Here is a 14,395-nt window from a genome sequence, read left to right as displayed (position 1 = left end):
ACCCCAACCCCTCCATCTTGCCTGGTGGCCGTGGCTGTTGTGAGTGCCCTGGGAGCATTCCCACATTCCCAAATTTCCTGGGACATTCCCCACATTCCCAGATTTCCCTGGATCATTCCTGGACCCCAAACCCCTCCATCTGCCTGGGCCGTGGACTGTGTGAGTGCCCTGGAAGCATTCCCAAATTCCCAGATTTCCTGGGGATCGTTGTTACCCCGTTGTTACCCCGTTGTTATCCCGTTGTTATCCCATCATTATCCCGTTATCACCCTGTTGTTACCCCGTTGTTTCCCAGTTGTTATCCCGTTGTTATCCCATTGTTATCCCGTTGTTACCCCGTTGTTATCCCGTTGTTTCCCGTTGTTACCCCGTTGTTTCCCAGTTGTTATCCCGTTGTTATCCCATTGTTATCCCGTTGTTACCCCGTTGTTATCCCGTTGTTATCCCATTGTTTCCCCATTGTTACCCCGTTGTTATCCCGTTGTTACCCCGTTGTTATCCCATCATTATCCATCATTATCCTGTCGTTATCCCGTTGTTTCCCCGTTGTTATCCCATCGTTATCCCGTTGTTCCCGGCGCAGGCTCGGATGACGGCACGGTGCGTTTCTGGGAGGTGAGCTCGGGGCGCTGCCTGCGCACGCTGCCCGTCGGATCCGTGGTCAAGAGCGTGGCCTGGAACCCCAACCCCTCCATCTGCCTGGTGGCCGTGGCCGTGTGAGTGTCCTGGGAGCATTCCCACATTCCCACATTCCCAAATTTCCCTGGGATCATTCCCTGGAACCCCAACCCCTCCATCTGCCTGGTGGCCGTGGCTGTGTGAGTGTCCAATGGGAGCATTCCCACATTCCCAGATTTTCCTGGGATCATTCCCTGGAACCCCAACCCCTCCATCTGCCTGGTGGCCGTGGCTGTGTGAGTGCCCTGGGACATTCTCACATTCCCAAATTTCCCTGGGAACATTCCCACATTCCCAGATTTCCCTGGGATCATTCCCTGGAACCCCAACCCCTCCATCTGCCTGGTGGCCGTGGCCGTGTGAGTGTCCTGGGAGCATTCCCACATTCCCAGATTTCCCTGAGATCGTTCCCTGGAACCCCAACCCCTCCATCTGCCTGGTGGCCGTGGCCGTGTGAGTGTCCTGGGACATTCCCAGATTTCCCTGGGATCATTCCCAACCCCTCCATCTGCCTGGTGGCCGTGGCTGTGTGAGTGTCCTGGGAACATTCCCACATTCCCAGATTTCCCTGGAACCCCAACCCCTCCATCTGCCTGGTGGCCGTGGCCGTGTGAGTGTCCTGGGAGCATTCCCACATTCCCAAATTCCCAGATTTCCCTGGAACCCCAACCCCTCCATCTGCCTGGTGGCCGTGGCCGTGTGAGTGTCCTGGGAGCATTCCCACATTCCCAGATTTCCCTGGGATCATTCCCAACCCCTCCATCTGCCTGGTGGCCGTGGCCGTGTGAGTGTCCTGGGAGCATTCCCACATTCCCACATTCCCAGATTTCCCTGGAACCCCAACCCCTCCATCTGCCTCGTGGCTGTGGCCGTGTGAGTGTCCTGGGGACATTCTCACATTCCCAAATTTCCCTGGGAACATTCCCACATTCCCAGATTTCCCTGGGATAATTCCCAACCCCTCCATCTGCCTGGTGGCCGTGGCCGTGTGAGTGTCCCGTCGGAGCGTTCCCAGATTCCCAGATTTCCCTGGGGATAATTCCCACATTCCCAGATTTCCCTGGAACCCCGACCCCTCCATCTGCCTGGTGGCCGTGGCCGTGTGAGTGCCCTGGAACATTCCCACATTCCCAAATTTCCCTGGGATCATTCCCTGGAACCCCAACCCCTCCATCTGCCTGGTGGCCGTGGCTGTGTGAGTGTCCAATGGGAGCATTCCCACATTCCCAGATTTCCCTGGAACCCCAACCCCTCCATCTGCCCGGTGGCCATGTGAGTGCCCTGGGATCATTCCCAGGGATCATTCCCAGATTTCCGTGGAATCCCAATCCCATTACCATGTGAGTCCCCAGGGATCCTTCCCCCGGGATCATTCCCCAGGGATCATTCCTGGTTTTTGCTCTGGAGATCCCAGATCCTCGGCCAGAGTTCATTCCGTGCCTGGAGTCTGGAGCGGCCCAATCCTGATCCTGTCCCACAGGAGGGTTCCCGGATCCCGGATTTCCCTGATCCCAGATTTCCTTAGGAATGAGCAGCTGTTCCTGGGGGGAATTCCCTGATCCCAGAGGATTTCCCCTGATCCCAGATTTCCCCTGATCCCAGATTTCCCATTCCCATGAGATGTGCAGGTGCTCCTGGGGAGGGTTCCCTGATCCCAGAGGATTCCCTGATCCCAGATTTCCCCCTGATCCCGTGTTTCCCATTCCAGGGACGAGCAGGTGCTGCTGGTGAACGCGGGCCTGGGGGACCGGCTGCTGGTGTCGGGCACGGATCAGCTGCTGGAGGCGTGGGAGGCTCCGCAGGAGGAGCGGCCGCAGCCGGTGCGCTGGGAGCCGGCCAGCGCCGAGGAGCGCGCCCGGGGCGTCCGCCTGCGCGTGCAGCACGGCAAGGTGGGACCGGCATTCCCGGGGTTTTGGGGGGGGATCGGCGTTCCCGGGATCCGGGGGGGATCGGTGTTCCCGGGATCCTACTAGGATCGGTGTTCCCGGGATCTGGGTGGGATTGGCATTCACGGGATCCCGCTGGGATCGGCATTGCCGGGATCTGGGTGGGATCATCGTTCCCAGGATGCGGGGTGAATTGGCACCCAGAGATCGGCGTTCCCAGGATCTGGGTGGGATCGGTGTTCCCGGGATCTGGGTGGGATCATCGTTCCCGGGATCTGGGTGGGATCATCGTTCCCAGGATCCGGGGTGGATTGGCACCCAGAGATCGGCATTCCCAGGATCCCGCTAGGATCGTTGTTCCCGGGATCTGGGTGGGATCATCGTTCCCGGGATCTGGGTGGGATCATCGTTCCCAGGATCCGAGATGGATTGTCATCCAGCGATCGGCATTCCCGGATCCCGCTAGGATCAGTGTTCCCGGGATCTGGGTGGGATTGGCATTCACGGGATCCCGCTGGGATCGGCATTGCCGGGATCTGGGTGGGATCATCGTCCCCAGGATCCGGGGTGGATTGGCACCCAGAGATCGGCATTCCCAGGATCTGGGTGGGATTGGCGTTCCCAGGATCTGGGTGGGATCGGTGTTCCCGGGATCTGGGTGGGATCATCGTTCCCGGGATCCGGGGTGGATTGGCACCCAGAGATCGGCATTCCCAGGATCTGGGTGGGATTTGCATTCCCAGGATCTGGGAGGCATCGGCATTCCCGGGATCTGGGTGGGATTTGTGTTCTTGGGATCTGGATGGGATCGGCATTCCCGTGATCCCTCTGGGATCGGCATTCCCAGGATCTGGGTGGGATTGACACCCAGGGATTGGCATTCCTGGGATCTGGCTGGGATCGGCATTCCCGGGATCCCGCTGGGATCGGCATTGCCAGGATCCAGGGTGAATTGGCACCCAGCGATCGGCATTCACGGGATCTGGGTGGGATCAGCATTCACGGGATCCCGCTGGGACCGGCCTTCCCAGGATCTGGCCAGGATCATCGTTCCCGGGATCTGGGTGGGATCGGTGTTCCTGAGATCTGGGTGGCCTTGGCATTCCCGGGATCTGGGTGGGATTGTTGTTCTTGGGATCTGCATGGCCTTGGCATTCCTGGGATCTGGCCAGGATCATCATTCCCGGGATCTGGGCGGGATCGTTGTTCATGGGATCTGGGTGGTCTAGGCATTCCTGGGATCTGGGGGGGATTGTTGTTCTTGGGATCTGGGTGGCCTTGGCATTCCTGGGATCTGGATGGGATCGATGTTCCTGGCATCCAGCTGGGATCAACATTCCCAGGATCTGGGTGGGATCGGTGTTCCCAGGATCCAGATGGGGTTGGCATTCCCGGGATCTGGGTGGGATCGGTGTTCTTGAGATCCAGGTGGGACCACCAGCAATTTTGGGATCTGGCTTGGCATCTGGGCTTGGCATTCCCAGGATTTGGGGCTTGTGGATCAATCCCAGCCCAGGATCCTGGGCTCCTTCCCACATCTGCATCCCAGGGGACAGAATTCCAAGAGGCTCCTCGTTCCCTGCTCTGTATCCCACGGGAAGGATCCCAAAAGGATCCTGACCCTCCCTCCACATCCTGAGGGATCCCTCCCCATTCCCGGGAATCCTGGGAAGTGCCAGAGCCTTTCCCCAGCCCCATTTTCCAGGGATCCCCAGAAACATTTCCCGGAGCCGCAGGAATTCCAGCTGGGATCAGCCCCTTTTCCCAGCTTCTCCCAGGAATCCTCGGTCTCAGTCCCTGCCCAGCTTCCCGAGGCCCCAAATCCCAGAATTCCACCAAATTCCAGGGGACTATTCCTGAAAATCCCAACCTGAGGCCATTCCCCGGGTCCTGTCGCATTCCCAGGGAGCAGATCCCGCCCTGCATCCCTTCAATCCCATTTTTCTCTGGGATGAGCCCCCCCAGCTCCCTCAGCTGCTCCTGGGAATTGCCCCAGTCCCATTCCCAGTCCCAGTCCCATTCCCATTCCCATTCCCATTCCCATTCCCAATCCTGTTCCCATTCCCATCCCTGGACCCACCAACCAAACCCCCACCCTCTCCCCTTCCGTGATCCCGCTGTTCCCACCATGGGGAGCTCCAGGATGATCCAGAAAGATCCCAATCCCATTCCCACCTTGAGGAGCTCTGGGATGATCCAGAGGGTCAGAATCTCAGGATCTCACCAGATCCCAATCCCAGTCCTGATCCCAATCCCATTCCCAGCCGGTGACGCAGGTGACGTGGCACAGCCAGGGCAATTCCAGGGCCTCAGTGGTGATCCAGAGGGTCGGGATTTTGAGATCTGACCCGGATCCTTATCCCAATCCCACCCCAAGAATCTCTGGGATGATCCAGAAGATCAGGATCTTGGGATCTCACCTGAATCCCATTTTCAGTCCCATTCCCAGCTGGTGCGGCAGGTGATGTGGACAATTCCTGTGCCTCGGTGGTGATCCAGAGGGTCGGGATTTCAGGATCTCACCCAGATCCCAATCCCAATCCCATTCCCAGCCAGTGACGCAGGTGACATGGCACAGCCAGGGTCTCCATGGTGATCCAGGGGGTCAGGATTTCAGGATCTCACCCAGATCCCAATCCCAGCCGGTGACGCAGGTGATGTGGCACAGCCAGGACAATTCCTGGGCCCCAGTGTTGATCCAGAGGGTCGGGATTTTGGGATCTCACCCGGATCCCAATCGCAATCCCATTCTCACTCCCATTCTGAGGAGCTCCAGGATGATCCAGAGGGTCAGGATCTCACCTGGATCCCGTTCCTTTCTCTGTCCCGTTCCCAGCCGGTGACGCAGGTGATGTGGCACAGCCAGGGCGATTCCTGTGCCTCAGTGTTGATCCAGAGGGTCGGGATTTTGGGATCTGACCCGGATCCCATTCCCAATCCCACCCCAAGGAGCCCTGGGATGATCCAGAGGGTCGGGATTTCACTTGGATCCCAATCCCATTGCATTCCCAGCTGGTGACACAGGTGACGTGGCACGGCAAGGGCGATTCCTGTGCCCCAGTGGTGATCCAGAGGGTCGGGATTTTGGGATCTCACCCAGATCCCATTCCTGATCCTGATCCCATTTCTGATCCCATCCCCAGTCAGTGACGCAGGTGACGTGGCACGGCAAGGGCGATTCCTGTGCCCCAGTGGTGATCCAGAGGGTTGGGATTTTGGGATCTCACCCTGATCCCATTTCTGATCCCATTCCTTTCTCTGTCCCGTTCCCAGCCGGTGACACAGGTGATGTGGCACAGTCAGGGCGATTCCTGTGCCCCAGTGTTGATCCAGAGGGTCAGGATTTTGGGATCTCACCTGGATCCCGTTCCCATTGCATTCTCAGCCGGTGACACAGGTGATGTGGCACGGCAAGGGCAACTACTGAACTACAGTGTTGATCCAGAGGGTCAGGATTTTGGGATCTCACCCAGATCCTGTTCCCGATCCCATTCCTGATCCCATTTCAGCCGGTGACGCAGGTGACGTGGCACGGCAAGGGCGACTGCTGAACCTCAGTGTTGATCCAGAGGGTCGGGATTTTGGGATCTCACCCGGATCCCAATCCCAGTCCCATTCCCACCTTGAGGAGCCCTGGGATGACCCACAGGGTTGGGATTTTGGGATTTTTCCCAGATCCCATTCCCATCTTGAGGATCTCTGGGATGATCCAGAGGGTCAGAATCTCACCCAGATCCCAATCCCATTCCATTCCCAGCTGGTGATGCTGGCACAGCCAGGGCGATTCCTTGGGCCTTGGTGGTGATCCCGAGGGTCAGGATTTTGGGATCTGACCCGGATGCTATTCCTGATCCCGTTCCTGATCCCATTCCCGTTTCAGCCGGTGACGCAGGTGACGTGGCACGGCAAGGGCGACTACTGGGCGTCGGTGGTGCGGAGCCCGGGCGGGCAGCAGGTGCTGATCCACCAGAGCAGCCGGCGCTGGAGCCAGGAGCCGTTCCGGCGCAGCCCGGGCCTGGTGCAGTGCGTGCGCTTCCACCCGCTGCGGCCCCACTTCCTGGTGGCCTCGCAGCGCTCGGTGCGCGTCTACAACCTGCTGCGCCAGGAGCTCACCAAGAAACTGCAGAGCAACTGCCAGTGGATCTCCAGCATGGCCGTGCACCCCGGAGGTGCGGGATCCACCCGGGAATGCCGGGATCCCCACGGGAATGAGGGGATTCCGTGTGGGAATGAGGGGATTCCCCCCGGGAATGAGGGGATTCCTTGTGGGAACGCCGGGATTCCTTGTGGGAATGAGGGGATTCCTTGGGGAACGAGGGATTCCTTGGGGAATGAGGCGATTCCTTGGATTCCTTGTGGGAATAATAAGGGGATTCCTTATGGGAACGAGGGGATTTCCCCCAGGAATGAGGGGATTCCTTGTGGGACCGAGGGGATTCCTTGGAGAATGAGGGGATTCCTTGTGGGAACAAGGGAATTCCTTGTGGGAACGAGGGAATTCCTTGTGGGAATAATGAGGGGATTCCTTGTGGGAATGAGGGGATTCCTCGTGGGAACGAGGGGATTCCGGGATTCCTTGGGGAATGAGGGGATCCCTTGTGGGAACGAGGGAATTCCTTGTGGGAATAATGAGGGGATCCCTTGTGGGAACGAGGGGATTCCGTGTGGGAATGAGGGGATTCCCTGTGGGAATGCTGGGATTCCTTGTGGGAACGAGGGGATTCCTCGTGGGAATGAGGGGATTCCTTATGGGAATGAGGGGATTCCTTGTGGGATTGAGGGGATTCCTTGGATTCCTTGTGGGAATGAGGGGATTCCTTGTGGGAATGAGGGGATTCCTTGTGGGAATGCTGGGATCCCCCCGGGAACGAGGGGATTCCTTGCAGGAATGAGGGGATTCCTTGCGGGAATGAGGGGATTCCTTGTGGGAATAATGAGGGGATTCCTTGTGGGAATGAGGGGATTCCTTGTGGAATGAGGGGATTCCTTGTGGGAATGAGGGGATTCCTTGTGGGAATAACGAGGGGATTCCTTGTGGGAATAATGAGGGGATTCCTTGTGGGAATGAGGGGATTCCTCGTGGGAATGAGGGGATTCCCCCCAGGAATGAGGGGATTCCTTGTGGGAATAATGAGGGGATTCCCCCCAGGAATGAGGGGATTCCTTGCGGGAATGAGGGGATTCCCCCCAGGAACGAGGGGATTCCTTGGATTCCTTGTGGGAATAATGAGGGGATTCCTTGTGGGAATGAGGGATTCCTCGTGGGAATGAGGGGATTCCTTGTGGGAATGCCGGGATTCCGTGTGGGAACGAGGGGATTCCTTGGATTCCTTGTGGGAATAATGAGGGGATTCCTTGTGGGAATGAGGGGATTCCTTGGGGAATGAGGGGATTCCTTGTGGGAATAATGAGGGGATTCCTTGTGGGAATGAGGGGATTCCTTGGATTCCTTGTGGGAATAAGGAGGGGATTCCTTGTGGGAACGAGGGGATTCCTTGGGGAAGGAGGGGATTCCCTGTGGGAATGAGGGGATTCCTTGTGGGAATGAGGGGATTCCTTGTGGGAATAATGAGGGGATTCCTTGTGGGAACGAGGGGATTCTTTGGGGAATGAGGGGATTCCTTGTGGGAACGAGGGGATTCCTTGCGGGAATGCTGGGATCCCCCCGGGAACGAGGGGATTCCGTGTGGGAACGAGGGGATCCTTGTGGGAACGCCGGGATTCCTTGGGGAACGAGGGGATCCCTTGTGGGAATGAGGGGATTCCTTGTGGGAATGAGGGGATTCCTTGTGGGAATGAGGGGATTCCTTGTGGGAATAATGAGGGGATTCCTTGGGGAATGAGGGGATTCCTTGTGGGAATAATGAGGGGATTTCCTTGTGGGAATAATGAGGGGATTCCTTGCAGGAATGAGGGGATTCCCCCCAGGAATGAGGGGATTCCTTGCGGGAATGAGGGGATTCCTTGTGGGAATGAGGGCATTCTTTGTGGGAATGAGGGGATTCCTTGTGGGAATGTGGGGATTCCTTGGATTCCTTGTGGGAATAATGAGGGGATTACTTGTGGGAATGAGGGGATTCCCCCCAGGAATGAGGGGATTCCTTGTGGGAATGAGGGGATTCCTTGCGGGAAGGAGGGGATTCCTTGGATTCCTTGTGGGAATAATGAGGGATTCCTTTTGGGAACGAGGGGATTCCTTGGGAATGAGGGGATTCCTTATGGGAATGAGGGGATTCCTTGGATTCCTTGTGGGAACGAGGGGATTCCTTGTGGGAATGAGGAGATTCCTTGTGGGAATGAGGGGATTCCTTGTGGGAATAATGAGGGGATTCCTTGGATTCCTTGTGGGAATAATGAGGAGATTCCTTGCGGGAATGAGGGGATTCCTCATGGGAATGAGGGGATTCCCCCCAGGAATGAGGGGATTCCTTGTGGGAATGAGGGGATTCCTTGTGGGAATAATGAGGAGATTCCTTGTGGAATGAGGGGATTCCTTGGATTCCTTGTGGGAATGAGGGGATTTCCTGTGGGAATGAGGGCATTCCTTGTGGGAATGCCAGGATTCCGTGTGGGATTGAGGGATTCCTTGTGGGAATGCCGGGATTCCTTGTGGAACGAGGGATTCCTTGTGGGAACGAGGGGATTCCTTGTGGGAATAATGAGGGGATTCCTTGTGGAAGAGGGGACTCCGTGTGGGAACGAGGGCATTCCTTGTGGGAATGAGGGGATTCCTTGTGGGAATAATGAGGGGATTCCTTGTGGGAATGAGGGGATTCCGTGTGGGAATAATGAGGGGATTCCTTGTGGGAACGAGGGGATTCCGTGTGGGAACGAGGGCATTCCTTGTGGGAATGAGGGGATTCCGTGTGGGAACGAGGGGATTCCTTGTGGGAATAATGAGGGGATTCCTTATGGGAACAAGGGGATTCCTTGTGGGAACGAGGGGATTCCTTGTGGGAATAATGAGGGGATTCCTTGTGGGAACGAGGGGATTCCTTGTGGGAATGAGGGGATTCCTTGCGGGAATGAGGGGATTCCTTGTGGGAATGAGGGGATTCCTTGTGGGAATGAGGGGATTCCTTGGATTCCTTGTGGGAATGAGGGGATCCCGCTGATCCCGGCGTTTTCCCCAGGGGACAACGTGATCTGCGGCAGCTACGACAGCAAGCTGGCCTGGTTTGACCTGGACCTGTCCACGCGGCCCTACCGCCTGCTGAGGTGACTCCCGCTGCCCATCCCCTTTTCCCAGCGCTCATTCCCATTTTCCCGGGCTCTAATTCCCGCTTTTCCCAGTGTTTTATCCTGTTGCTGATCGCCGTGTTTTCCCGGCTCTAATTCCCGTTTTTCCCGGTGCTAATTCCCATTTTCCCCATTGTTTTTCCCATTGCTGATTCCTGGTTTCCCGGTGTCTATCCCGGTGTTTCTCCCGGTGTTTTTCCTGGTGCTGATTCCCCTCTTTCCTGGCTCTAATTCCTGTTTTACCCGGTGTCAATCCCGGTGTTTTTCATGGTGCTGATTCCCGATTCTCCTGGTGCTGATTCCGGTTTTTCCTGGTGTTTACCCTGGCACTAATTCCCATTTTTCCCGGTGTTCTATCCCTTTGCTGATTCCCATTTTTCCCAGCTCTGCTTCCTGTTTTTCCTGGTGTTTATCCCAGTGTTTATCCTGGTGGTGATTCCGATTTTTCCTGGTGTTTTTCCCGGTGCTGATTCCCATTTTTCCCATTGTTTTTCCCGTTATGTTCCCTGTTCTGATTCCCATTTTCCGTGTTCTGATTCCCATTTTCCCTGTTGTTTTCCCCGCTCCGATTCCCGCTTTTCCCATTGCCAATTCCCACTTTCCCATTGTTTTCCTGTTGCCAATCCCCGCGTTTCCCTGTTCTGATTCCTGTTTTTCGCAGTTCTTATTCCCATTTTCCCGTTGTTTTTCCCAGCGGGAATTCCCATTTTTCCCAGTGCTAATTCCCAGTATTTTTCCCGTTATTTTTCCCGCTCTGATTCCCGTTTTTCCCATTGCCAATTCCCACTTTCCCATTGTTTTCCTGTTGCCAATCCCCGCGTTTCCCTGTTCTGATTCCTGCTTTTGGCAGTTCTGATTCCCATTTTCCCGTTGTTTTTCCCAGCGGGAATTCCCATTTTTCCCGGTGCTAATTCCCGTTATTTTTCCCGTTCCGATTCCCGTTTTTCCCATTGCCAATTCCCACTTTCCCGTTGTTTTCCTGTTGCCGATCCCCGCGTTTCCCTGTTCTGATTCCTGTTTTTTGCAGTTCCGATTCCCATTTTCCCGTTGTTTTTCCCAGCGGGAATTCCCATTTTTCCCGGTGCTAATTCCCGTTATTTTTCCCATTGTTTTTCCAGGCACCACGGCCGCGCCGTGCGCTCGGTGGCGTTCCACCGCCGCTACCCCCTGTTCGCCTCCGGCTCCGACGACGGCTCCGTCATCGTCTGCCACGGAATGGTCTACAAGTGCGGATCTGCGGGATTGGCTTGGGGGATTCACCGGGAATTGTCACGGGATTTATGGGATTTGTTTGGGGGATTCACCGGGAATTGTCATGGGATTTATGGGATTTGTTTGTGGGATTCACCGGGAATTGTCGTGGGATTTATGGGATTAGTTTGTGGGATTTGTGGGATTCACTTGTGGGATTCACCGGGAATTGTCATGGGATTTACAGGATTTGTTTGTGGGATTCACCAGGAATTGTTATGGGATTTACGGGATTTACTTAGGGATTCACCGGGAATTGTCATGGGATTTGTGGGATTTATTTAGAGGATTTATGGGAATTGTCACGGGATTTACGGGATTTATTTGGGGGATTTATGGGATTCACTTGTGGGATTCACCGGGAATTGTCATGGGATTTAATTAGGGGATTTATGGGATTTGTTTGTGGGATTCACCAGGAATTGCCATAGGATATATGGGATTTATTTGGGGGATTTATGGGATTTACTTAGGGGATTCACCGGGAATTGTCACGGGATTTATGGGATTTATTTAGGGGATTTGTGGGATTTGTTTGTGGGATTCACCGGGAATTGTCATGGGATTTATGGGATTTAATTAGGGGATTTACGGGATTTGTCTCTGGGATTTACGGGATTTATTTAGGGGATTTGTGGGATTTGTTTGTGGGATTCACCAGGAATTGTCATGGGATTTGTCTGTGGGATTTGTCTGTGGGATTTACGGGATTTGTCTGTGGGATTTGTGGGATTCACTTGTGGGATTCACCGGGAATTGTCACGGGATTTATGGGATTTAATTAGGGGATTTGTGGGATTTGTTTGTGGGAATCACTGGGAATTGTCGTGGGATTTACAGGATTGGTTTGGGGGATTTGTTTGTGGGATGCACTTGTGGGGTTCACCGGGAATTGTCATGGGATTTGCGGGATTTATTTAGGGGATTTGTGGGATTTGTTTGTGGGATTCACCGGGAATTGTCATGGGATTTATGGGATTTATTTAGGGGATTTACGGGAATTGTCATGGCATTTACGGGATTTAATTAGAGGATTTGTGGGATTTGTTTGGGGGATTTGTGGGAATTGTTTGTGGGATTCACCAGTAATTGCCAAGGGATTTATGGGATTTATTTAGGGGATTTGTGAATTTATTTGTGGGATTTATTGATGGGATTTATGGATTTATTCAGTGGATTTATGGGATTTTTTAATGGGATTTGTTTGTGGGGTTTTATGGGATTTATCAGTGGGATTTGTGAGAATTCCTGTTCCCAGTGTCAGAATTCCCATTCCCAGTGTCAGAATTCCCATTCCCAGTGTCAGAATTCCCATTCCCAGTGTCAGAATTCCCATTCCCAGTGTGAGAATTCCCATTCCCACTGTGAGAATTCCCATTCCCACTGTCAGAATTCCCATTCCCACTGTCAGAATTCCCATTCCCAGTGTCAGAATTCCCATTCCCAGTGTGAGAATTCCCATTCCCAGTGTGAGAATTCCCATCCCCAGTGTGAGAATTCCCATTCCCAGTGTCAGAATTCCCATTCCCAGTGTGAGAATTCCCATTCCCAGTGTCAGAATTCCCATTCCCAGTGTGAGAATTCCCATTCCCAGTGTCAGAATTCCCATTCCCAGTGTGAGAATTCCCATTCCCAGTGTCAGAATTCCCATTCCCACTGTCAGAATTCCCATTCCCACTGTCAGAATTCCCATTCCCAGTGTCAGAATTCCCATTCCCAGTGTCAGAATTCCCATCCCCATTGTCAGAATTCCCATTCCCAGTGTGAGAATTCCCATTCCCAGTGTGAGAATTCCTGTTCCCAGTGTCAGAATTCCCATTCCCACTGTGTGAATTCCCATTCCCGGTGTCAGAATTCCCATTCCCAGTGTGAGAATTCCCATTCCCACTGTCAGAATTCCCATTCCCACTGTCAGCATTCCCATTCCCACTGTCAGAATTCCCATTCCCAGTGTCAGAATTCCCATTCCCACTGTCAGCATTCCCATTCCCGGTGTTTTTCCCCCCTGTCCCAGTGACCTGCTGCAGAACGCGCTGCTGGTGCCGCTCAAGGTGCTCAAGGGCCACGCGCCCACCCTGGACCTCGGCGTGCTCGACGTCGCCTTCCACCCCCAGCAGCCCTGGATCTTCTCCGCTGGGGCCGATGGGACCGTCAGGCTCTACACCTGATCCAACGGGATCCATGGGATCCACCTGGATCCACCAGGGTTCCAGTGAGATCCTCAGGGATCCGCCTGGATCCACCCCCAGCAGCCCTGGATCTTCTCCGCTGGGGCCGATGGGACCGTCAGGCTCTACACCTGATCCAACGGGATCCACCTGGATCTACCCAGATCCATGGGATTCCAGTGGGATCCACCCCCAGCAGCCCTGGATCTTCTCCGCTGGGGCTGATGGAACCGTCAGGCTCTACACCTGATCCAACGGGATCCACTGGGATCCACCCAGATCCACCAGGGTTCCAGTGAGATCCTCAGGGATCCGCCTGGATCCACCCCCAGCAGCCCTGGCTCTTCTCCTCGGACACCCTGATCCGATGGGATCCCCTGGGATCCAGCAGGATCCCATTGGATCCCTGGCTCTTCTCCAGCGGCACTGTGTGTCTCTCCAGCTGCCCTTCCCACGGGGATCCACAGGGATCCACCCGGATCCAGCGGGATCTGCTGCTTTCATAATTTACCGTGCTCAATAAAGGCTTTTTTTGGATATGATCCCGGAGATCTTCATGTGCTGAATTCCCGATATTCCCATCCCCACATGTTCATCCCACATTCTCCACACCCGACCTTCCCACAAGGATCCGGTGGGCTCCGCCTGGATCCAACCGGATCCATCGGGATCTGCTGCCTTTGGAATTCCCAGCACTCAATAAAGGCTTTTTTTGGATACAGTTCCAGGCTCTCTGTGTCCTGAATTCCGCTGTGTTCCCATTCCCACATTTCCAAATATCCCCAATCCCAATCCCATCCCCACATTCCCTACTTGTAGCACTCCCAGGATCCGCCACTATCAGAATTCCCGTTCCCAGTACTGAATAAATCTTTTTTTGGGATACAGTTCCAGGATCTTCATGCCCTGAATTCCCAATATTCCCATCCCCACATTCCCTACACCTGACATTCCCAACAGGATCCACTGGAACCTGCCTCCATTGGAATTCCCGTTCCCAGTACTGAATAAAGGTTTTTTTGGGATACAATTCCAGGCTCTTTGTGTCCTGAATTCCCCAATGTTCCCATTCCCACATCCCTCAGTGTCCCCACTCCCATCCCAATTCCCACATTCCCGAGGATCCCAATCCCACCCCCACATTCCCTACACGTAGGGATCCCCCTGGGATCC

General features: G+C 54.8%; 1 protein-coding gene across 1 annotated transcript; it reads left to right on the top strand.

Moving 5' to 3' along the window:
- Positions 1–583: 583 nt before the first annotated feature.
- LOC135461087 (ribosome biogenesis protein BOP1-like) lies at positions 584–13,943 on the top strand (the record flags this gene model as incomplete). Its single annotated transcript, XM_064738072.1, has 6 exons — positions 584–716; positions 2,387–2,567; positions 6,445–6,733; positions 9,698–9,782; positions 10,922–11,029; positions 13,069–13,943. Coding segments are annotated over 6 exons (950 nt in total), but the record flags the coding sequence as incomplete, so codon positions are not given.
- Positions 13,944–14,395: the final 452 nt, after the last annotated feature.

The sequence above is a fragment of the Zonotrichia leucophrys genome, unplaced genomic scaffold (assembly GCF_028769735.1).
Source record: "Zonotrichia leucophrys gambelii isolate GWCS_2022_RI unplaced genomic scaffold, RI_Zleu_2.0 Scaffold_166_103890, whole genome shotgun sequence".
Taxonomy (NCBI): Eukaryota; Metazoa; Chordata; class Aves; order Passeriformes; family Passerellidae; genus Zonotrichia; species Zonotrichia leucophrys.
Note: the sequence above shows the minus strand (reverse complement) of the source record. Positions and strands in the feature narration are given on the sequence as shown.